Source organism: Barbus barbus, assembly GCF_936440315.1.
Source record: "Barbus barbus genome assembly, chromosome: 13".
NCBI lineage: Eukaryota > Metazoa > Chordata > Actinopteri > Cypriniformes > Cyprinidae > Barbus > Barbus barbus.
Window position 1 is genome coordinate 14364773 of NC_136741.1, and position 23401 is coordinate 14388173.

General features: G+C 36.7%; 1 protein-coding gene across 2 annotated transcripts in view; it reads right to left on the minus strand.

Annotated features, from left to right (window-relative positions):
• Positions 1-15272, minus strand: part of LOC306879582 (serine/threonine-protein kinase N2-like) — a 48446-nt gene extending 33174 nt beyond the window's left edge. For both annotated transcript variants that reach the window (XM_079432634.1, XM_079432635.1), the window contains exons 1-2: positions 14862-15272; positions 838-1138 (exon numbers count right to left, since the gene is read on the minus strand). In XM_079432634.1, coding sequence (XP_079288760.1) covers positions 838-1138; positions 14862-14882 — 322 coding nt within the window. In that variant the 5' untranslated portion in view covers positions 14883-15272. The remainder of the gene's footprint in view (positions 1-837; positions 1139-14861) is intronic.
• Positions 15273-23401: the final 8129 nt, after the last annotated feature.

Sequence of the window (23401 nt, forward strand, 5' to 3'; positions counted from 1 at the left end):
AGTTCAACTGCAAGTCTCTTGTATAACCAAAAGCTCAAATGCAAAACCTTCTATTTTGGATAATCCCTTAAACCCCTGGCAAATCTTTATCATTGTTCTTTGTTGTGGTGATTTTTTTCAACAATATATTACAGGGCACAGTAATATCCATAGATAACTGTTGTTTTGGACACAAAGTCCTTGGTTTGTAGAACCAAAAAAAAGTGCTGTGCTTGTACCACTGTACAGTAACAGCATGAGAAGGTAATAACATGGTACGTAAATATTGTTATCATCAGTATAATGGTATGCATTCAAGTACCATGTTATTTACAATGTAACTCAACATAGTTCAAAGAAAGCTATGGCATTACCTCAGTCCAAAACATGGTATTGCCATGAAACCAGTTTATTGCCACAGCACTTTGTAAGGCTTGAGATTCTCAGTGATTTTTTTAAATTTGGCCATACCAGCAAACAAACGCAAAAGAGTTGGTAAGGGATTCATTTCCATGTATTGGTTCAATTTATCAGTTTACCTGATTTAAAATTGATTCAAACATTTGTTTTCACTTGTTCCCCAAGTGTTACCTAGATTTTTAAAGCATTTTTTATCTTAGAAATTATGGTTTGTCATTAAACAACCAAACAGATCAAGAAACAAGTTCATTAAGCAATTTCAGTGCAAATAAACATTTGGCTAAAAAACAAAGATATAATTTTTAATCTATTTAAAAAAAACAAACAAAAAAAAGCAAACAACAAAAAAAAACATGGTAGTACTGTTTTTTCCAGCACAATTTTGTCAGTGATTAAAAACAAAAGCTAAAGAGACAGGAGGAGTGAAATCAGCCATACCTACAACCTCCTCTGGGTCCTTCACCACTATGTGTGCGTTCAGTTCCTGAAGCTCCTGGTGCAGTTCCTCCACCTTCTTGTTGGACTTTTTAAGCATGTTGTCCACATAAGCCAAACTCTTCTTATCTGTGGTCACCTTCCTCAGGTTCTCAGCTCCTTCTTTGATCTTCAGCTCTTTGCGGATCTCTCGTTTTATCTGGTCCTTAATCTCATCCAGCTTTTGTTGGACCATGGTGTCTGAGAGGTCCAGATTTTGGCCAAGACCAAGACGTTCTGAAACCATCTGACCCCGAGTATCACTCTGAGGAGCAGGAGAGAGAAAGAGATAGCAGAAATGTTTACAATTATCCGAGGCATTCAGAGACATGGAATGCATCCTGGAATGAAGTATCATTCTCAAGATGCAACGCAATGGCAAGTTCTCAGAATAAGTGCTCTGCATTGTGAGAGTAATATCCTTTGTATGCTGCAGACTGATGGGAATTCACTTTCACATGCAAGGTAGAGTGTATGATCCGGTTCAGATTGTTATGCAATGGAATAAAGCACCAGCTAATCAGCTTGAGGAGGCCCAGAGATCTCGCAAGAACAATGCAACACCTTCAGCCAAGCACAAGGGTCAGGAAAAACAGAGTGAACACAATGAAGAAAAGAAAAGAAAATCTAGTTAAAATTTTCTAGAAATATACCCTGTAAACCAGGAATTGGTTTTATTTGACAGCACATTTATAACTATAAAAAATAACAAACATGTAAAATAATACTAATACTACTACTAATAATAAATATATAGGAAACATTTGGAGAAAAGTGAGGGGAACTGTATCATGAAAGGATCAGGAACAGGACTTAATTATAGGTGCAAGCGTAATTGTGCCATATGTTTGCCCAAAAGGCTATGGTGTCGGCCCAACAAATAGCTATTTTTTTTTTAATATTAAGCAACTTATTGTTTCTGACAAACAGTCAAGAAGGTTTGCTAGGGTCCTCTGTAAGAAATCGTTTTTGTATTTATTTATTTTTTCCCACCACATGACGTTGATTTGAAGTAATTTTTTTGTATTAAAATGTGAAATTATGTGGTTTAAAAGACAACTATTCAGAAAATATTGTCAATCTCACTGTACTGACGCTATTGGATAAGAACTCAAAAACTTGAACTGAACAGAGCTTGATAAGGAACAATGTCTTCTGTAGACCTGCATTTGAAGTGGTTTCATCATAATTAATGACCTTAGCCATACTGACAATGACACGATTATTGAACTGAACTGACTCCACAGTGAATAAGAATTGAGCTAAATAACGTCACTATTGTCTTCTGCAGAACTGCTTTACAGCTGAAAATGAAGTGTATCAAAATAGATGAATTTTGCAATATTAATACTGTTATTGTCCTGTTTATTACTGGAAAGCTGCTGTGAAACAATCTGTATTGTATAAAGCGCTATTACAGAAATAAATGTGAATTGACTTGTTGAAATGAAATAATGCCAAGCATCAGGCATCAAAAATGAACATGTCACCGACAGAAAAAAATCCCAAGTGGTCAAACAATGTCAAGCAACGCTGCTACACTAAATCTCATGTTGTCAAAAAGGTTGTGTGTTGCAGAATTACATTAATGGAACAGTTCCCAAAAAATGAAAACTGTGTCATTATTTACTCACCATCGTGTTGTTCCAAACCTGCAGGAAATTCGGTAACACTTTATTTAACGGTGTCCTTATTACATGCTATTATAACAACAATAAACTATGGATAATTACATGCAAGTGACCCTAAGACAAACCCTAATCCTAACCCTAAGCATATAGTAAGTGCATTTAGTTAATTAATATTACTCCATACTTGAATATATAATTACACTGTAACGAGGACACCTTTGAACTGTAACCTGAAATTCTTTCTTCTGCTGAACATGAAAGAAGATATTTGAAAGAAGAATGATGGGGTAAGCAAATAGATGTTGGTACCCATTGACTTCCATATTATCTTTTCAATACTATGGAAGCCAACGGCCACCCGCAACTGTTAGGTTACCAACATTATTCAAAATATCTTCTTTTATGTTCAATAGAAGAAAGAAACTCATCAACGTGAGGGTGATAAATGATGATAAAATATCCGTATGCGGTGCATACTTTTTCCGCGCTCATCATAATGGAGTAGAGCGTTCACACTGCACACGGCTGCGGTCAGTTCCAGGAGCCTTGCGTCCGCAGCAGTGCAGAGATCATTTCCACTGCACGCGCTGAATTAAAGTAACAGTGCATTGTTTGCAGTAAATATGAACATGGATTGACAAAAATTTAGTAATAACACCATAAATGCATTAGGGCGGTCAAAATGGCTGAAAAACTAAATTTGAATTTTGTACTTAAATATTATCAAACTTCGAATTATATTCAAATTTAAAAAGGCATAATTTCAGTTAGGGGAAAAAAGCTTTTGGCTTCTCTCCTGAGGCCACAAGAGGGCGCATAGAGCAAAACATTACTAATCCACGGTTCTTCAAAGCATAAAATAACACGACTATCTTTGAAAAATGTGCATAATGTTTAAAATAATGTTTAACCATATATAATTAAGTTGCTTAAACAATTAGAAACAAAACAGCATCATGTATACACAGTTTAATGCAAAGCACGAAAAAAAAAAAAAAAAATATCACAAAGAGTAACGTTAATTTTTTCATTTAAAAACATGAGATGACCCGTCCCGCCATAAAGTTGAGACATGTTTTTTCAAAGTTGAACTTACAATAATTTTAAATGGCTTTCTAAATATCAGACTCTTTTGTGAGCAACGGTAATAGATGTCCCTCTAGAAAATGTGCAAAATATGCGTACTGTGTGAACGGCTTGGTTCCAGTTTTGACGTAAACAACATCTCTGCATTGATGTTCTAGTATTTTGAAATGCAACGTTTTGCATTCGAATGTGGATTTTTATTTTAAATTCGACGAATATTCAAAATTCGATTTTTTTTTTGACAGCCCTAAAATGCATATAATTAAAATCTACTGTGTTTCACAGTCAACGCATATGGCTTTTTGGCTAGGTTTAAAAGGAAAGAGCACTTTTAAGGCAATAATTAATGGTACGCTTCAAGTTTTTAATCCTTAGGTACGCAGGATTGCTTGTAATAAATATTTAAATGCAAAAGGAAAGGCAGTAGAGCTGACTGTTTCGGTCAATGGTAAGTTTGTGATAATGTAAGAAAAGTAGTTTAAATGTTTTGCCACTTGAGCAACTTAATATATAAATATAGAAGTAAATGCAGAAGTAAAAAAAGCATTGAATCGTGTGTTGCTTTGCTTATATTTATTGTGTTTAAACATGTCTATGAACGATTGCATTACTTTACGGTGTAAAAAAAAAAAATCACAATGCTGAAAAAGCATTTTCAGTGACAATGTTTGGATTTGAAATAAAAATAATGGATAAATGTTTGCCACAGATCAGTTGCAGACTCCTGTGTGAAAGCACAGTTAGTGCTGCTTATGTACCGCACATAGACTGCATACACACAGCAAATGGAGTAGGCCTGTATGAAACTGGCATAAAAGGCCACCTCATATACAGCTCACAAAATCAGGCTTGTGCTGTGTGTAAGCTATTGCATGATTGTAAAATCAAAAATGCACTGCATGATCAAACATTTAGGTGAGATAAATATATATTTTGAAATGTGTCAAAAAAAATGCCCCCTCCACCCACGCTTGTTTATTTACAATATCTGCAGACATTCTGATGATTCGGCTGTGCAGGTTTGGCTGGCCGCTGGCCTAGAACATGGGCGGGTATATGCAAATGATGGGCGCGTAGTGATCCCGACTTTTACGTCACAGTCTGTGTTATGTTCTGATTCGCCTATTTTTCAGTGTTTTTTTTTTTTTTATTTACGATATTTACATAAGGAGGAGGAAACTATGGTGTTTGAGGCTCACGGTATGTCATTCCCATGTACAGAACTATTATTATTTAACTATGCCAAGGTAAATACAGTTTAAGATATCTGCACCAATTCACCATTTATAAGACATTTAGGACAGTTTGTCCTCATCCATCCAACAACCTCTCGGATGATGCAAGTGTTCGTTTTGTAAGATTAAATCATACAACAAAAAAAGTTCAACTGAGAACCTTTTTCCACCTTAGGTCAGTTCAGTGCACAGCCTTCTCACTACAACATGGTTCTCAAAGTTCACACAAGCATGCCTGTGTGGTGAATGAGAAGACCCCTCCTGAGAAAGATTTATAGACATACAGCAGACACGGGGTTTGGCATTCAGAGCGCGTGTTATCAGCAGGGTGGGGTCAGCACACACAGATCACTGACTGAGCAGGCCACCTGCTTCAAATCAACTAGATGTGACCACACAGAGAGAAAAAAACTCAAGTGGTGTGATTTAAAACTAGAGGCTTCCTGAAAAAAAGAGAAGAACCAACATCTAGGTCGTCACCACAAGCTTTAAAGTGCAACAGTCCATAAGCTATAGCCTATATCCAGAAGAAATCATATCAGTTTTAGTGGCGGTGAAAGAAACAACAAACAAAGACATTCACCAATGCATCACAATTCTTCTACTGTTTATTTTGATAATTGATTTTGATTATATATTTGATTAGTCGAATAATCAAGTTTATAAAAAGCAAAATTTTATCCTCAGAATTTTTGGAAGTTATTATTAAATGTTCAATATTATCCCCAAAAAATGCTATGAATACAAATACACTAATGTATGTATGTGTGCCATCTATGCTGTTTGCTATACATGCTGTGAGAAAATTGGGTTAAAATAAACATTACATTTTAAAATGTACCATAGTAAAGAAAAACAAAAGCATAGACTAAACACACACATTCACTATTAAGACAGTGATCAGATTACATTTAAATCCCATTACAGCAATTCCTTTAGAGTTAGTACTGCTCTCATAAAAAAATAGAACTGCTTGTTACATTTTTAAACCTACACTTAAATGTAAAAAATTATTTGCATATTTAAATGTAACAAAACATGTAACTGCTCTCCCTTTCTACTGTGGGAAGCCTGTGAAGTTTAATGAAGACTTGCCTGCTGTCAAGACAAGCCTTTATGCAAAAAGGAAAACACTTGCGCAGTTGTAGATTGTTTTTCATCAATGTTTTCGATTCATTAAAATATTTTCATGAGAGTCAACTAAAAAGTAAGTTCTAATAGAGATCAAGGCATAATAACAAATGTTAAAACTATGCAATTTCACAAGCACATCGCCTCATGACAGTCATTATATGATGTTCAGTATATGGAAACATTCTGACACTTGCCCAGAAAGAAATAATCTGATTCTAGGTTAATATGCATGCATACACCATTTTATTTTAGGCTTCCATGTATAATATTTAACAGAATATGACTGACTATTTGCACCCATACTGTAGCTGTTAAAAAAAAAAAAGTGAGATTCATTGTGATTTGTGACCGTTTGGATCAAGACAATCAATTTTGATAAAGAAGGGTTGTTAAAAATGTGTGTATAATAAAAAGACTATGTTCCACATAATATAGAACTGGTTCTTACCAAGAAATGGACAATTCTGGCTGTGCATACAGACCCCAACATTGTTTTCTCTTAATAGCACAAAACCCTCAAGCTATCTTAGAGATCCAGAACTCTCCAAAAATATACATTCCCAAACTAAATGTAAAACTATAAAGCAGCACAAAGCTATTCTAACAAGTGGAGCCTGTTAAAGTGTGGAAATCAGTCCAGCGCTTAAGCTAGTTTTGGCAGGGAAGAGTTCCATTCAAGGTAAGCTTGACGTCGGATAAGCCATTTGTAAATCTATTGCTGAATGACGGCGACTCAGACTAAGGTCATGGTGAGGGTCAAAGACATCAAGCATACTGCAATTCCAGCTGCCTTCCTCAAATTCAACCAATCAGAACCATACATCAAATTATTACTAATTTAATCCATTCACATGCTAGAAAAAAGCAAGAGACACCAACAATTCCTCATTCAGTTTGCGGTGTTATTTAAAAACCTCCAGGAGTCAGGGCTCCATGCATTAGCATAAAGGTGCTGTCACATTATCAGAATTTAGCACAGGTTACACAGAAGTCACTTTAAAACCAAACAGCATTCTGTTGGTCAACATTGCGAATTTGTGTGACTAGGGCTGGGTATCGAGTTTGATACTTTTTAGACACTGACCGAATTGCCTCAAATACCATGGAGTATCGAAAAATCAAGTGCTGGTGATTAGCTCTGGTGAGGCATCAAGGAAAAACACTAGTTTACACCTGTTAAAGGGTTACTCCACCTCAAAATGAAAATTGTGTCATTAATCACTTATCTCCATGTCGTTCCAAACCCGTAAAAGCTTTGATCATCTTCGGAACACAAATTAAGATATTTTGGATGAAAACCGGGAGGCTTGTGACTGTCCCATTGACTGCCAAGTAAATAACACTGTCAAGGCTCAGAAAAGTGTGAAAGACATCGACAAAATAGTCCATCTGCCATCAGTGGTTCAATCTGAATTTTATGAAGCAACGAGAATACTTTTTGTATGTAAAGAAAACAAAAAATAACAAATGTATTCAACAATTCCTCTGCATCACCGTAGCGCCATTTTGGAGAGTGTCCACCAAACACAAATTTTCCTCAAATTTTCATTTTGGGGTGGAGTAACCCTTTAAGCCAAGAGACGTGGCTCACACGTGACGCTGTAGAGTGTAAGCGTCACAACCCCATAAATGTAAGGCTGTTCACGCTAGTGCATTTAGTTTTAAAAGTGTATTAAAATAAAAAGCATCCTCGTCCATACTGGCATTTCAGAAAAGATCTCCGTTCACACTACACGACCGAAAACATGTGTTGCATGACCATTCATGCGCACTCAGGGCTCTAGACTTAGTTTTCCCACTAGTTGCTCTTTTGTGACTAAACTTTCTCAGTTGGTCGCATGAGCACATAATTTGGTCACGTTTTTTTCTGGTACAACATTGGATTAATCAATGCACGCTCATGAACTTTTATCATGGTTTATAGTTATATGGTAATGAAAGTGGTTAACATTCAACCCATTCTTTGGGTTGCATGGCTGTATTATTTACAGACTAATAAATTACAGAACACTGAGGAATCAAATAAAAGAAAAAGAAAAGAAAGCCTCCATAGCGTAACATGAGGTATACAGCAACAAGCTTTTTAAAATGAAAACAAAAAGTAAAAATAAACTGGCTGTCGTGACAGTTCTTGCAGGTTTTGTTTTTTTTTTCCCCACAAAAAAACCAACATATTCACCTTCTCTGGTTTAAGAATCAGTCTTTTACTTTACTATCGCTTAAAAACCATCAATTCCTAAATATTCGCACCATTTTTGCTGTGCGCACCTTCGCGCTTGTGCTGATGCGGAAAAACCAGGCTCTACACCCAAAGCACCCACACTGAAAGCCCCTCTCTTCATGTGATCAGTGAAATCTGACTCCTGCTACAATGAGCCTGACTCCTGCTATGTAACGCACGCTGTATGGAGACGAGCAGGCCCTTTGGAGCAGCTCAGACACCTGCTTAGAATCTGTCATTTAAACACCCTGTATCGTTATGAAAATAGGCAGAATCTCATGAAAATCACATACAAACCATATACTGTCATAATAATGCGTTTATTAGCTTCATGTTTCATCCGTGGAAATGTTTTTGTTCCTTTGTGTAGTGGCTCAAAGACGAAAAAATAAAACCAAATTTGCGGTAGTGTGTAATGTAATTTTGTTAAAACAGATTTTATCAAATTGGTAATCGTTCAGAAACCAGTATCGAAGTCAAGGTATTGATACTGAATTTTTTTTAACAATACCCAGCCCTGCGTGTGAGCCTGTTGAGATATTCACCTGGGGAAATGTTTTGCCTTCATGCAAAATTTGTGATTTATTGGATTTCTATTGAAATTATTAGATTTTGCCAAACAGTGGTAAATGGGGGAAGTTGTGGCCTAATGGTTAGAGAGTTGGACTCGTAATCCAAAGGTTGCGGGTTCGAGTCTCGAGCTGGCAGGGATTGTAGGTGGGGGGAGTGAATGTCCAGCACTCTCGAGCAAGGCACCGAACCCCCAACTGCTCCCCGGGCGCCGCAGCATAAATGGCTGCCCACTGCTCCGGGTGTGTGTTGACAGTGTGTGTGCGTGTCCACTTTGGATGGGTTAAATGCAGAGCACGAATTCCGAGTATGAGTCACCATACTTGGCCGTATGTCACTTCACTCACTCACTCACCCAAACAGTGGTAAATGTGACACCACCTTAAGGGTCATAAGGAGGTAATGGAAGATGTAAACGAGTTTTAAGAGCCAAGAACCTTGTGTGGCTGGAGAACAACCTCACTTTCCTCCTCAGCTTTCTGATATATAGCAGTGAGAGACAGGGAAACGTCTGAGGAGTGTCCTGTAAACGCTTTGGCTGACTGAACACGGAAAGTAATGCAGCTAACAGAGAAGCCAGGAACTGACGCTGAAGACAATGCCAAGAACATGAGTCAGTGACAGGGTGGGGGATTTGAACATATACAACTGTACATAGGTGGAAAGAAAGTAATTAAGAACAAAAAGACATTGGCCAAGACTCTTGGTTGGGTTTTTCTCCCATAATAAATGCCCCACCCTGAGAGAAGGACCTGGCTGTGGAACAAATCCACTCACAGGGAACACAGTGGCCACATTGCATAAACTAACTCCCACACAGCAGACAACAGGTTGCCAAATGGCTTGTAGCACACTGAGATTAGAAAGACCTTCTGATCATTTAGGGCTACCTGTACAAGATATCAGATGACCAAAGCAAACTGCAAAACTTAAAAAAAAACGTACCTAGACTTCACTGCGGTTTCCAGCTGAAATTAACATTAGAGGCACTAAAACACCAACAACTTTAAATTAATTCCTTTTCACACTTCTGTGATTACAGGGTCAGATTATAGATTAATAAAGCATTTTTAGTGTGGTTTCTTGCACAATGCTATGACCTCAAAACACTTCTACAGTTGTGAATGATTAGTCAGCAAATACATATAATTTGCATGACAGATCTTTATGTAGAGCTTATCTGATGGAGTAAACTTGCTCAGTAGCTCACCTGGTACAGCATTGCGTGAAACAGTCACGACACTCGACGATAGAGTGCAAATTCTTGCAGAAGCAAGTTGAAATTGTATTTTTAATTGCCAAATTGAAATGCCTTTTTATTATGTTTGCTTTGTTCAAACTATATTGGTTAGGCTTAGGGTAGGGTTTAGTGTACATTATTTTCAACCTTTTAACTTTTTAAACTGCACAAGAGATATTTAAATAAGAGGAATCTCTGAAACTGGTGTTCACACTTGTTTCAGGGTTTCTCCTTGTTTAGTGATGCATCCATTTAAATTGCATTATAAACAAAAAAAACTTTGATTCATAACTTTAAATCAATCAATCAAAACTCTGAAGTCTAATCAACTGAATATTTTGCATTACATGCTCAGGTTAATACTGCTAATAATGCAGATTAATATGTATATTAATATCATTGTTATATATTATTGCATATAACTGGAATTTATTAAATATAAATAACGAACCATTAAAAAAATATATATAAAAATTTAAATTACATTTCATAAACCATTATTGCTATATTATTATTTGCTATATCTCTAAGTTCTAGCATCCATGTGTTTAGATTTACTTTTGTGAGTTAAAGAGTTCAAAATGGTTAGGGAGAGGAATTCCAATATTGGCTCGTTTCCACTGAGCGGTACAGTTCGGTACAGTTCGGTACGCAATTATGTCCGTTTACATTGTCAGAAGTTGTGAATGGTACCTAAATAGCGAACCGTATCACTTTTTTGGTACCCTTTCGTTGGGGTACCTAGCACAGCAAAGGGTACCAAAAGGGTGGAGCTAAACTCATAGCAGAATGCTGATTGGTTTACTGGAATTGTCACTTTTGCGTGATATAAGGGGATAAAGCTTCTCCTTCACTCATTCCGCTCTGCTGTGTTCTGCTTATTACATCAGAGTGCGCAAGCACACACACACACACAAAACAAATATAACTGTGTATTTTATACTCTTATATTTTCACACACATAATAGCCGTTTCTCAATGTGTTTTTGTCTGTTCTTGTGGACTTGTGAAACGTCATTGTCCAAAATCTCCCATAATTTTAAAAATATTACTGTTATTGTGTCATTAAATGTAGATTTAAGAGTTTTTCAGGCGAGAATGTAGTTGTTTAAAACTCAAATCTGCAGTTTATTTATAAAGAAACAGCACCTATTTGAAAATTTGCTATGCCTATTTTGAAGCTCCACGCGAAGCTATTATTTTGAAGGTGCTCAGTGCTCATGTATCCGCCTCGAGCAGCCTTGCGCTCGGCTAGTCCTTCCAACATTTGCCGCTGGCTCTGTAGCGATTAAACAATATTTAACAGGCATTCTAGGTCTCATGAATCTATTATTTGTTCTTGGTCATATCGTTTTGACTCAGCACAAAGTTTAACTTTTTATTTATTTTGAACTTTAAGGTATTACAGCGCTGACTTTGTAGCAAACGTTTGAATGTGAATTGTTTGCTTTTGTCTTTATTTCCTCTTATACTTTGTACTTATACTTTTATAATGGCTATTATTGTTCATAAAAACTGACATAAAAGAGGCAGAGTTGTGCTTATTGTCACGCTTTATTGTCGATCGCTTCTTTCCGGCATACACCACGCCTATCAAGTAAAGGGTACTGTTGGCAGTGGAAACGCAAGCCTGATCAGGGTTACCCGTACCGAATCGTACTGTACTGAACTGTACCGAACTGTACCGTACCGAGAGGTGGAAACGAGGCATATGTGAAGCCCTCCATAGAGCTATGCTGGGCCTCCATGACATCAGTGACTGGCCAGTTCTGTGAAACTCCACCCACTGAAGAGAGTCATGAATGACCTTAGAGCCAATGAGGGTTCGAGCATCATCCTGTGAGTTTTATCTCAGATCTCATCCTATTATGGTGTTACCATGACCCCCAGCACCCACGCCAGTGAAAAGACTTTCCTCTAACCCACTATCTTATTTGTTCCATTACCATTCTGCAGTTAACTCGCACTCACAGCAAACACATAAGCCAATAGACCTTGTGCTCTGGCACAGATCACTCAGGAAACGTCTTGCATAGGATTCTTTATAGAACTACATTTAATGGGAACATATATCAGGTGACCTGCCAAGCAAAAAAGAAGATTAACAGAAAGACAGATTCTCCACCTTAATGCCACATTTAAAAATAAACTAACAATAACAACTTAAAAATCAGATTTGTCATTCTACATGTTGGTCAAGCTGCCCTATCCTGTTTGACTGGGAGTTTCTTGACAGGTTTGTGACTAATTGATGGATGGGATGTATGCTTTCATAGCAATAATAGTAATTACATTACTAGTAGCAGTAATAGTTGTAATTAAATTTAATTACTTCAAATATTCTAAACAAATATTGATCCATAATTATTAAATAATTAATTTATTTTTATTCACTATTCACATGAGATATTCACTCTCCATGGGGGAAAAAAAAATGCCTACAGATTGACTCATAAAGCCATTAAATATTTTTCAGTATTTGACATTTTTGAAAACAGATTTTTTACATGAGCTTTTTAGCCTTGGAATTATTACAAAAAAAAAAAAAAAGACGGTTGTTATATACTGGTACTTGGTTCAGCAATATAAATGAACTAGTACCAATGTTGAGATGCAACATTACCCTTTCCTGTTACTTTCAGCTGATTATTTATCAGTATAGAAGTCCATTTCATGTACTTCTTTATTATAACTTCCTATAGCATATGCATTCTGCAAACTGCTATGTACAGCTATAGGCCCTGTTTTTTGTTTTTTTTTGATTGGCTACAATAGCATATTGGACAGGAGTACCCAGTAGAAAATACCCAGTAGAATTGGAACTGCAACATTAATGCATGTATGCTGTGAGTTTAGTGTGTGTGTATGTTATAAAGTCTGCATACAGCCAGAGCACAATGGATTGAAACCCAAACCAAAGGTTTTACACAGAGACGTGATGGCCAAAGACATATGAACATGTTTAACATAGTTCAGTCGGTAAAAACATAACATGTTTTATGTAAACCACTGACACAACAATGAGCGCACAGCTTGTTTTCTGTTGTTATCTCAAGAAATACAAAACTTGTATTTAAAAGAAATTTAAAACAAAATTTATTATAGTTAAATAAATTACAAAAAGAAAGAAAGAAAAGAAAAGAACAAAGCACCATTCAGAGTAACAAGAAAGGAAGAAACCAAAACTTGCAGTGAAATTCCTTTCCAAGGAAGTGAGCCCTCAACTTCAGCAAACAAACTGAAATATTTTGTGGACTGCTTATGCCAGTGTGTTTGACAATGATCTAAACTAATCTTTAAAGAAAATACAATTAGCTTATTGCTTATCCTTACATCCTCTTCCCTTAGCTACACAAATCACTTCCTACCCAAAGACTGTGGCATTTCTGAGCTAATGACTCCCTCTCCTTCAGTGATTTGGCTGCAGATAAGGGCTAGAGGATACCTGTCCGACCCTCCAGCCAAAAAAACCAACCTGTCGGGAGTCCCTCTGAACATTCAAACTGAGAGTATCAGTTAACTTGTTGGGTTTCAGTTGAGCCTCACAGCAATTAGGTGAGGAGGAGACAACCCAAACAAAGCAATCAAACTACTCCCTCTCAAAGCAACAAAATGACACGATTTTAGAAATGATCCTATTCACAAAGGCCTGATTCACAACCATTTAGGTCTACTCTTTCTACTACACTACTTCTTTACTTTGTATTGTTTTCACATGAATAACATTTAAAAAAAAAAAAACATTTTGTTTCTTGAGAACAACTAAAATAAAGGGTTTAACTAGTTAAAAAAGCCAACAGCACATTATAACCTCATATTTGAGGAAACGTGCCTTTTACGAAATACACATGCAAACCAGATACAATGTTTCATTACATGACTAATGATGCAAAGACCATCAAATTAGGCAACAGCTGGACTAAAACCCTTAAATAAGTCAAAATATCCATTTATGACCTTCAGTTTGCAAAAAGCCAATTATACTTCTCTAAATTAATTCCAAATCAAGTCAAAACTTGCATATTCTTAAGTGCTGGCGTTTGAAGTCAGTTGTTTGTAAAGTTAAGTAAGTTACTACATTTTCTTAATAAACTGTAACTTGCAATATAATTTTAAACGGAAGTTTATTCATTTTAAGAAACGTGTTTGATAAAAAGCAGGCAAACAAACACTGACATTGCCTCATACAGTATTCAGCAGTGTTTCAGGGAGCTGCCAGGGTGGAATCCTTCAGGATTTGTTACTAATAATAGATTTTACTCCAGATTTTCCCTCACGACACAGGCACGAAAGAGTGCTTCTGCTCCACTGTTTCTACATTTATTTCATGTGCACATATACACTCATTTTTAAAATATTAATGTCCTTCATGAAAACAGCTCACAGGGTTTTTGAGACAACGAAAGGACATTATTAGTGCATTTTAGGCCGTATATACAAAAAGGAAATGTTTTGTTTTCAAATAGGCTAACATATAATGTAAATATTACGTTGAAAAGACAGCATATTAACATTAAGCTACATTATGCGAACAAGCACAAAGAGGTACAAATCATTAAGTAACCGCTGTTCTGAATGCTACTGCAGTTATGTAAATTCAATATTATTATAGCCTATATATAATACGCTTCGTTTGCTGTGAAAATGCATAGTCTATGTGCTGGGATTGAAGCAACAGTTGGTCTATGTGTCAATATTTCTAGGCCACATTTAACCCTTTCAGACACAGTTAAAAGTCACTATCTAATGCTTAAGAACGGCGTTGAAATTGTAAAGCAGTGATTAGATGAAAACAAAGGTAATGCGATCAAAGTGAGTTGACAGTGTTGAAGCGCGCGGTTAGTAAATAAGAGATTAAATAATTCTCTCACCTGCACGGGATCGGCCGCCATCTTGCCTCTTAATAACTTTGAATCAAACTCAAGGGAGCAAAAAGGAGGAATGTCAGTAAGAAGTTAAACCTCTCCACTTCTCTCCTGGTTAGCTCGTATTTCTTCCTGATTCTGAAGAAAACACATCGGATCCACGACTTGGGCTATTCCATAGCGCAGCCGGTAAACTTCCCAATTCCCATGACGCTGCCGAAATATCCTTGTTTGATATATAAAAAGCAATTGCATAAAAGCTCTAAAAGTTTCAGGAAACCAATGCAATAGTTTTCCGTGACAGATCCACGCACACGGTCGTGGAAAGGCGAGTGTATTGTTGAACACGCTCCTCTTCTCTGCTCTCCCAGCTGGAGTCAAATCCTACACTTCCAGTCATGTGATCAGAAACTCTATGCAAGCATTTTCCCATGAGTGTCCGTGCACGCTGCCAAATATAGTTTAAATCATTCTTGTATATTTACTAGAGCCTAGTATCAGATTACATCAGCGCCTAATGTTTGAAAATTACAGAAATACATCAGAGAGTATCTCCTCTGCATTTGTGGAATTACATTTTTTACACAAAACTGATATTAGGTGGGGCTCAGTGTTTTCTGTATATAGCCTTCAACCTGTCAAACATGTAGGAATAGGTGTTTTATAGGCTGTATTGTTTATTTATGGCATTTATACAGGGATTTATGTAAAGCACAATGTATTAATGTAAATAATAATAATAATAATAATACAGTACCATATATTGCATTGCATAAGCTATTATAATATAATTACATTATTATTAATTATAAAGATATATAGCATATTTACATGCGAATTGGAATTAGGCATATTTATCACCCTATTTTTTAAATTTTAAACAGTAGGCTACTTCTGTTCTGCATCTTTTTTTAAATTAAGCTTAGACACAAATATAGTATGTATGTAAATCATTTCTTTTTGACAACTACATGATGAAATAAGAACAAAGCATAATACACTCATTGTAAGGACTGTAATCTTGATGCATTAATCTTGCCGTTTTCTCAGATTTCATCATGTTTTCTTCTCTCCTCTTTATTAATGAACAATATTTAATTTGAAATGATATTTTAGTTTAGATTATTATGATATCTCAATATATTGTTCATAAATCTGTTCGGCCTGCTTTTTGTTCTATCTTTGGTTTGAATTTGGTTGATGGGGTGTCATCTCCTGTTTGAAACCTCTGAAACCACCATTGGCTTTCTGACTTCCCAGCTCCCAAGGAGCTAAGAGCTAGACACTTCCTGTGGTAACAATTGAGCTTCCTGTGTAAGACCATGTGTTTCTCTATCATCCATGATAATCTGCTGTTGCTTTTATAATAGATTGCACCAATATACTCAGTACAGGGGTTAAGATATTGGACTAAAGTATGAAATGGCAATATAGCATCAGGAGTTCCTCATTTAGAATGACAGAGTATTATATATTTCTATGGCCCAGTTAACATAAAAACTCACTGTTTTGCTATATGAGGAATCATGCATTACAGTTTTAATGAATTTACTGTTCGAATCAATATGTAATAAGATGCTTTTAACAACTTTATGGCGAAGCGAGTACCATAAAAGCATAAATGCAATATTAGCTTTGTACATTCACAAGGGAAAACCAGTAAAACCAGTCTCTGGAGCAATAGGGATAATAATAGCAATTGATTTTTTTCTGTTGCAATGTGAGCAGGTTGGCCATGATTCATGACTCATGACTAGTGATCAAGCAAGTTCAGAGATGCGTCATACTGCGTGTGAAGGAGGGATTCTCTCACTGTCATAACTAAGAGAGATGTGTGTGGTCATCAGATAGGGTTAACATTCAATGCAGGGTTTTAGATTTGTACAGTTTTTACATATTTTTCCCTCCACACTTCTTTAGTTACACATAAAGGCACATTGAAGAGCCACATAATTTAGTATGATTCAAAAATGAACTGAGAGCTGTCATTCTCAACGGTTGTTTGAGAGACTGATTGAAACATTGCATCATGCACACATTCACACACACAATATTATCAGACTCTTATTAAACTGTGCTGCAGCACATACATTGAGTATAAACACTGCTGAATACAAGGCTATATTAATTTCAGTGTTGGGAATAGCAGTCCTATCTCAGATACAACATTCCCAATGGAGGACTAAATACTTCCATCTTGCTTTTAACATGTATTTTACGCCATCTAGTGGTAAATTGTACACTAAAAAAATTTCATAGACCTGTTTGGGTTATATTTTAGCTGTATTAAAAGACATTATGAAATATAAACTATTATTATTATTATTATTATGAATGAAGAGAGCCGTAAGCCTTAATAGTTTTTCATAATCTTTTAATTATTTCGTTGTATTTTTCTTTATATTTCTTTATATTCATATAAATATTATGAAAATGCACTCAAAATTGATATTTATGAATGAATAATTCTTGATTTTTAATTGTTATTGTTTATAAACATTATTATTATTATCATTATACAAAGCTTTTTGCCTTGAATTTTCATGGTATAAACGTCTACAGCTACAGGTACATCTAATAAATTAGAATATCGCGAAAAACTGCATTTTTTTGTAACTTATTTCGAAAAGTGAAACTTTCATATATATTTTAGATTCATTACATGTAAAGTAAGACATTTCAAAAGTTTTTTTTTTTTTTTAATTTTGATGATTAGAGTTTACAGCTCATGAAAGTCAAAATCCAGTATCTCAAAATATTAGAATATTTCCTAAGATCAAAAAAAAAAAAAAGGATTTGCAAAGCAGAAAAGTTCAAGTTCTTTAAAAGTATGTTCATTTATGCACTCAATACTTGGTCGTGGCTCCTTTAGCACAAACTCCAGCATCAGTGAGGAATGGCATGGAAGCGATCAGCCTGTGGCTCTGCTGAGCCACTATTAAGCCTTCAGCTCATCTGTATTGTTGGATCGATTGTTTCTCATCTTTCTCTTGAAAATATCCCATAGATTCCATATGGGGTTCAGGTCAGGCATGTTGGCTGGCCAATCAAGCACAGTAATATCATGGTCAGCAAACCACTTGGATGTTTTGGCACTGTGGGCAGGTGCTAAAATCCTGCTGTAAAAGCAAATCAGCATCTCCATAAAGCTTGTCACCAGATGGAAGCATAAAGTGCTCCAAAACCTCCTGGTAGACGGCTGCATTGATTCTGGACTTGATAAAACACAATGGACCAACACCAGCAGACACGGCACCCCAAATTATCACTGACTGTGGAAACTTCAAACTGGACTTCAAGCAGCTTGGGTTCTGTGCCTCTCCAGTCTTCCTCCAGACTCTAGACCTTTATTTCCAAATGAAACGCAAAATTTAAATTAAGAGGACTTTGGACCACTGAGCAACAGTCCAGTTCTTTTTCTCCTTAGCCCAGGTAAGATGCTTCTGACGTTGTTTCTGGTTCAGAAGTGGCTTGGTAGCCCTTTTCCTGAAGAGGTCTGAGCGTGGTGACTCTTGATGCACTGACTCCAGCTTCAATCCACTCCTTGAGAAGCTCTCACAAGTGTTTGCATCGGCTTTGCTTGACAGTATTCTCAAGCTTGAGGTCATCCCTGTTGCTTGTGCACCTTTTCCTACCCAAATTCTTCCTTCCAGTCAACTTTGCATTTAATATGCTTTGATACAGCACTCTGTGAACAACCACACCTTTCAGTAATGACCTTCTATGACTTACCCTCTTTGTGGAGGGCGTCAATGATTGTCTTCTGGACCATTGCCAAGTCAGCAGTCTTCCCCATTATTGTGGTTTCAAAGAACAAGAGATACCCAGAATTTATACTGTAGAGATGGTCATTAATTGAAACTCAAATATAAATATTCTAATATATTGAGATACTGGATTTTGACTTTCATGGTATAAAATTATACCATGAAAGTATAATTTTATACTTATGCTTTTGTAAGCTCTAATCATCAAAATTAAAACAAAAAAACTTTTGAAAAATATTTTACATGTTATGAATGTAAAATATGTATGAAAGTTTCACTTTTAGAAATGTTACAAAAAAATTCAGTTTTTCACGATATTCTAATTTTTTGAGATGTACCTGCATTTTCCCATTACCATTACCTTGTATTTTACGCCATCTAGGGGTAATATGTGATATTAGAATTAAGATTTAGTTGGTTGGTACAGTGGGGAAAAAAATATTTGATTCCCTGCTGATTTTGTACGTTTGTCCACTGACAAAGAAATGATCAGCCTATAATTTTAATGGTTGGTTTATTTGAACAGTGAGAGACAGAGTAACAACAACAACAAAAAAACACAGAAAAACACAGTTCAAAAAAGTTATAAATTGATTTGCATTTTAATGAGTCAAATAACTATTTGATCCCCCATCAATCAGCAAGATTTCTGGCTCCCAGGTGTCTTTTATACAGCTAAGATTAGGAGCACTCTCTTAAAGTTTGTTACCTGTATAAAAGACACCTGTCCACAGAAGCAATCAATCAATCAGATTCCAAACTCTCCACCATGGCCAAGACCAAAGAGCTGCCCAAGGATGTCAGGGACAAGACTGTATACCTATTCAAGGCTGGAATGGGCTACAAGACCATCACCAAGCAGCTTGGTGAGAAGGTGACAACAGTTGGTGTGAATATTCGCAAATGGAAGAAACAAAATACCTGTCTATCTCCCTTGAAATGGGGCTCCATGCAAGATCTCATGTTTCAATGATCATGAGAACGGTGAGGAATCAGCCCAGAACTACACGGGAGGATCTTGTCAATGGTCTCAAGGCAGCTGGGACCATACAAAACAATGGTAACACACTACGCCGTGAAGGACTGAAATCTTGCAGCACCCGCAAGGTCCCCATGCTCAAGAAAGCACATGTACAGGCCCGTCTGAAGTTTTCCAATGAGCATCTGAATGATTCAGAGGAGAACTGGTTGAAAGTGTTATGGTCAGATGAGACCAAAATCCAGCTCTTTGGCATTCACTCAACTCGCCGTGTTTGGAGGAGGAGGAATGCTGCCTGACCCCAAGAACACCATCCCCACTGTCAAACATGGAGGTGGAAACATTATGCTTGGGGGTGATTTTCTGATAAGGTGGACAGGACAACTGCACCGCACCAAAGGGACGATGGATAGGGCCACGTACCGTCAGGGCCAGGGCATTAAAGCCAACCAGGGCATTGAAAATTGGGTCGTGGATGGGTATTCCAGCATGACAATGACCCAAAACACACGGCCAAGTCAACACGGAATAGCTCAAGAAGAAGCACATTAAGGTCCTGCAGTGGCCTAGCCAGACCTTAATCCCATAACAAATCTGTGGAGGGAGCTGACGTTTCGAGTTGCCAAACGTGGAGGATCTGCAAAGAGGAGTGGGACAAAATCCCTCCTGAGATGTGTGCAAACCTGGTGGCCAACTACTAGAAACGTCTGACCTCTGTGATTGCCAACAAGGGTTTTGCCACCAAATACTAAGTCATGTTTTGCGAAGGGGTCAAATACTTATCTGACTCATTGAAATGCAAATCAATTTATAACTTTTTTTTTAAATGCATTTTTCTTGATTTTTTTGTTGTTATTCTGTCTCTCACGGTTCAAATAAACCTACCATTAAAATGATAGACTGATAATTTCTTTGTCAGTGGATAAACGTACAAAATCAGCAGGGGATCAAATAATGTTTTTTCCCCCACTATAGTTTGAGCTGTTTTAAATCACACCATGATATCTAAAATTATTATATTAATATAAAGTAATAAAACAATAAATTCTTCAATTTGTATTTATACTGTTACACATATCATTTACCTCTATTAAATTAAAATATTGGTAATACTCATAGTATTGCAGGTATTCATTTAGTATTAATATTCAGTTGAACATAACAGACAATAAAGACTTAAATTATTTATCAACATATAATTAATTATTATTGTTTTTAATTGTCTTAAATATTTTTGTGGCTGTGAAATTTAAAGGAGTAGGCATAGTTCACCCAAAAATTAAAATTCTTTAGTGACCCCCTTGTCATTTCAAACCTATATGACTTTCATTCTTCTGCAGAACACAATAGAAGATATTCTGAACAATGTTAGTAATCAAACCCTTTTGGTGACCTTTGACTTCTGTTATGTGGACTTCCGTTTTTGGGCGCTCCATTTTTATTCCTTTAAATCTATTTGTGGGCAGATCACACACTTTGTGACATAAAGCACACAATGTGTAGATTTGATGCCCTGGCTCAGGGTTGTATGCTTATTCCATTTCTCTTCTCTCAGTATATTAATGTCAACAATGAATCTATCTACTGTAAATTTGGTTTTCAGGACCAGAGTTATTATAATAAACTAAAACCAAAACCAAAATCATAAAAAAAAAAAATCATAAATTATATTAACTATATCGAAACACTATTAAATTATATACCCTTTACAGAGTCGAAACAGAAACATAATCATAACAGATAAAATAATTTCCTCTGTAAGATCTTTCAGATACATGAACTCTACTTAACTCTACTCTACTACATTTACCTTCAGAACTGTTACACTAGCCCAGATTATCTGAACCAAATCCACTCCATCCCCCCATTTGAAATTTATGCACACATAGACATTTAATTAAGACAAAGTTGCCCCAGCAGATGTACACACAGCCTGCTTGTATAGAATGATGACGGTTTCTACACCAAACAATTAAAGGCATTCATCATGATCAATTACAGTATGCAGGAAGAGCATGAGATGTATTTATGCTCTCTCGGGTCACATATATCACATTTGGTAATGTTTTAATGTATTAGAGTTTGCATGATTTTTGCATATGTAATGGGCCTTCTGCAAACACCATGTGAAGTACAATCTGTTTTATGTTTCTAAACTTTTGAATTTAGGCTGTCATTTTATAAAGCATCCGAAACGCTATTTTAATTTAGCTTTTATATAAAATAGTTTTTTTTTGTTATACACCTTTCTGGTTTATTTTAACATTCTTCAACATATTGCAAATGAAAGTGATTCTAATTTGTTTCGGAGTAATGTTGCATCTGGCAAAGTGCTTAAGCAAAATAACCACCAATAGGAAAAAAGCCATTCAAACCGCAGCAGATGTTGACCATTCATCCAGAGGTTTTCATAACCATTTTCCCAGCTCATTTATCCATAGCTTATCCCAGATATCAATTTTTATACACATTCAAACCATTTGCCATTTCCAATCCTTAATCTCCTGTGAATGTGAGTGAGGGATCTACTTTAAAACAGCACAGCTGTCAATGTCAGGGTTAAAGGGAGCAGCACCTAATTTAATCTCCATATTAACCAGAGCAAATAACAAATGTAAATAATTTCCCGTGTCACCTCAGATGCTCATAAATAAGGTAAGCAAACCCTGGCTTACCAGATAAAGCTCCTTGTTCATGTTTCTTTTTACCTGTAAGTTGAGATATTTCTGATTTGAATGCATTAATAACATGAATTAAATCCCACAAATGATTACAACATGCAATACCTGTCGCTTTGCAACGTGTTTATAAGCTAAAAAAGAAAAACTGAGGTGAAACTTTTTTTATTAAAAAACATTTTAATGTTTTAGTTGCATAAAGTCAAGAATTTCAAGATACAACTGTCTCTGTGAAGAAAAAAAAAGTATAAAATATCTAATATATTATTGATATTATAAAACATAAAAAATATTATGGATATTATTATTATTATTATAAGTCATAGACAGATGTTGTTACGGGGTTGACGAGACGTGAGATGTGCGGATCCATTCGCAAGGCTTTATTAGCAAACATGGTCGTGATACAGGCAGGGTCAGACAGGGGCAAACAGGTATGGCAAGGGCAAGACACAAGAGCAATCCTAGAGCAAGTGTGGGTCGACGATCGGCGTACAATATCCAGACAGGGCAAGGCAGAGAGAATAATCCAGGAACACGGGCAGGAATCAAAACAAAGGAAAACTAACTAGGAAAACGCTTTGTAATGTAGCTAGGCTAGACAAAACTCGGCAGTGAGCAAGAGCAAGTCCCAGGCTTAAATAGTGAGTGATGTGATAGTGAAATGATAATCAGGTGTAGGCGAGATAGTGAACAGCTGTGCATGTCGTCAGTGCAATGGGTTGTGGGAAATGGAGTCCAATGTGTTGTGAGTGAAAGTCAATGTGGTGAACGGGTGACCTCTAGTGGTGGTTGACCGGAAGAGCATGGACCAGATTCGTGACATAGCCCCCCCCCCAAAGAGCGGCTTCCAGACGCTCCTAAACAATCCAGGAGGGCGGTGGAGCGGAGGCGGAACAGGGGGAGGGACGGAGGGCCAGGTCCGTGAGGAAGTGGGAAGACCGGGGACTGAGGCAGAACCGGCAGAGCAGGAAACCAGAGCGGAGCCAGAGGCCAGGTCAGGACCGACAGAGCAGAGGCCCACCAGGGCGAAGCAGACGGGACCGGAGCCCACCAGGGCGGAGCAAGCGAGAGCCCACCAGGGCGGAACAGGCGAGAGCCCACCAGGGCGGAACAGGCGAC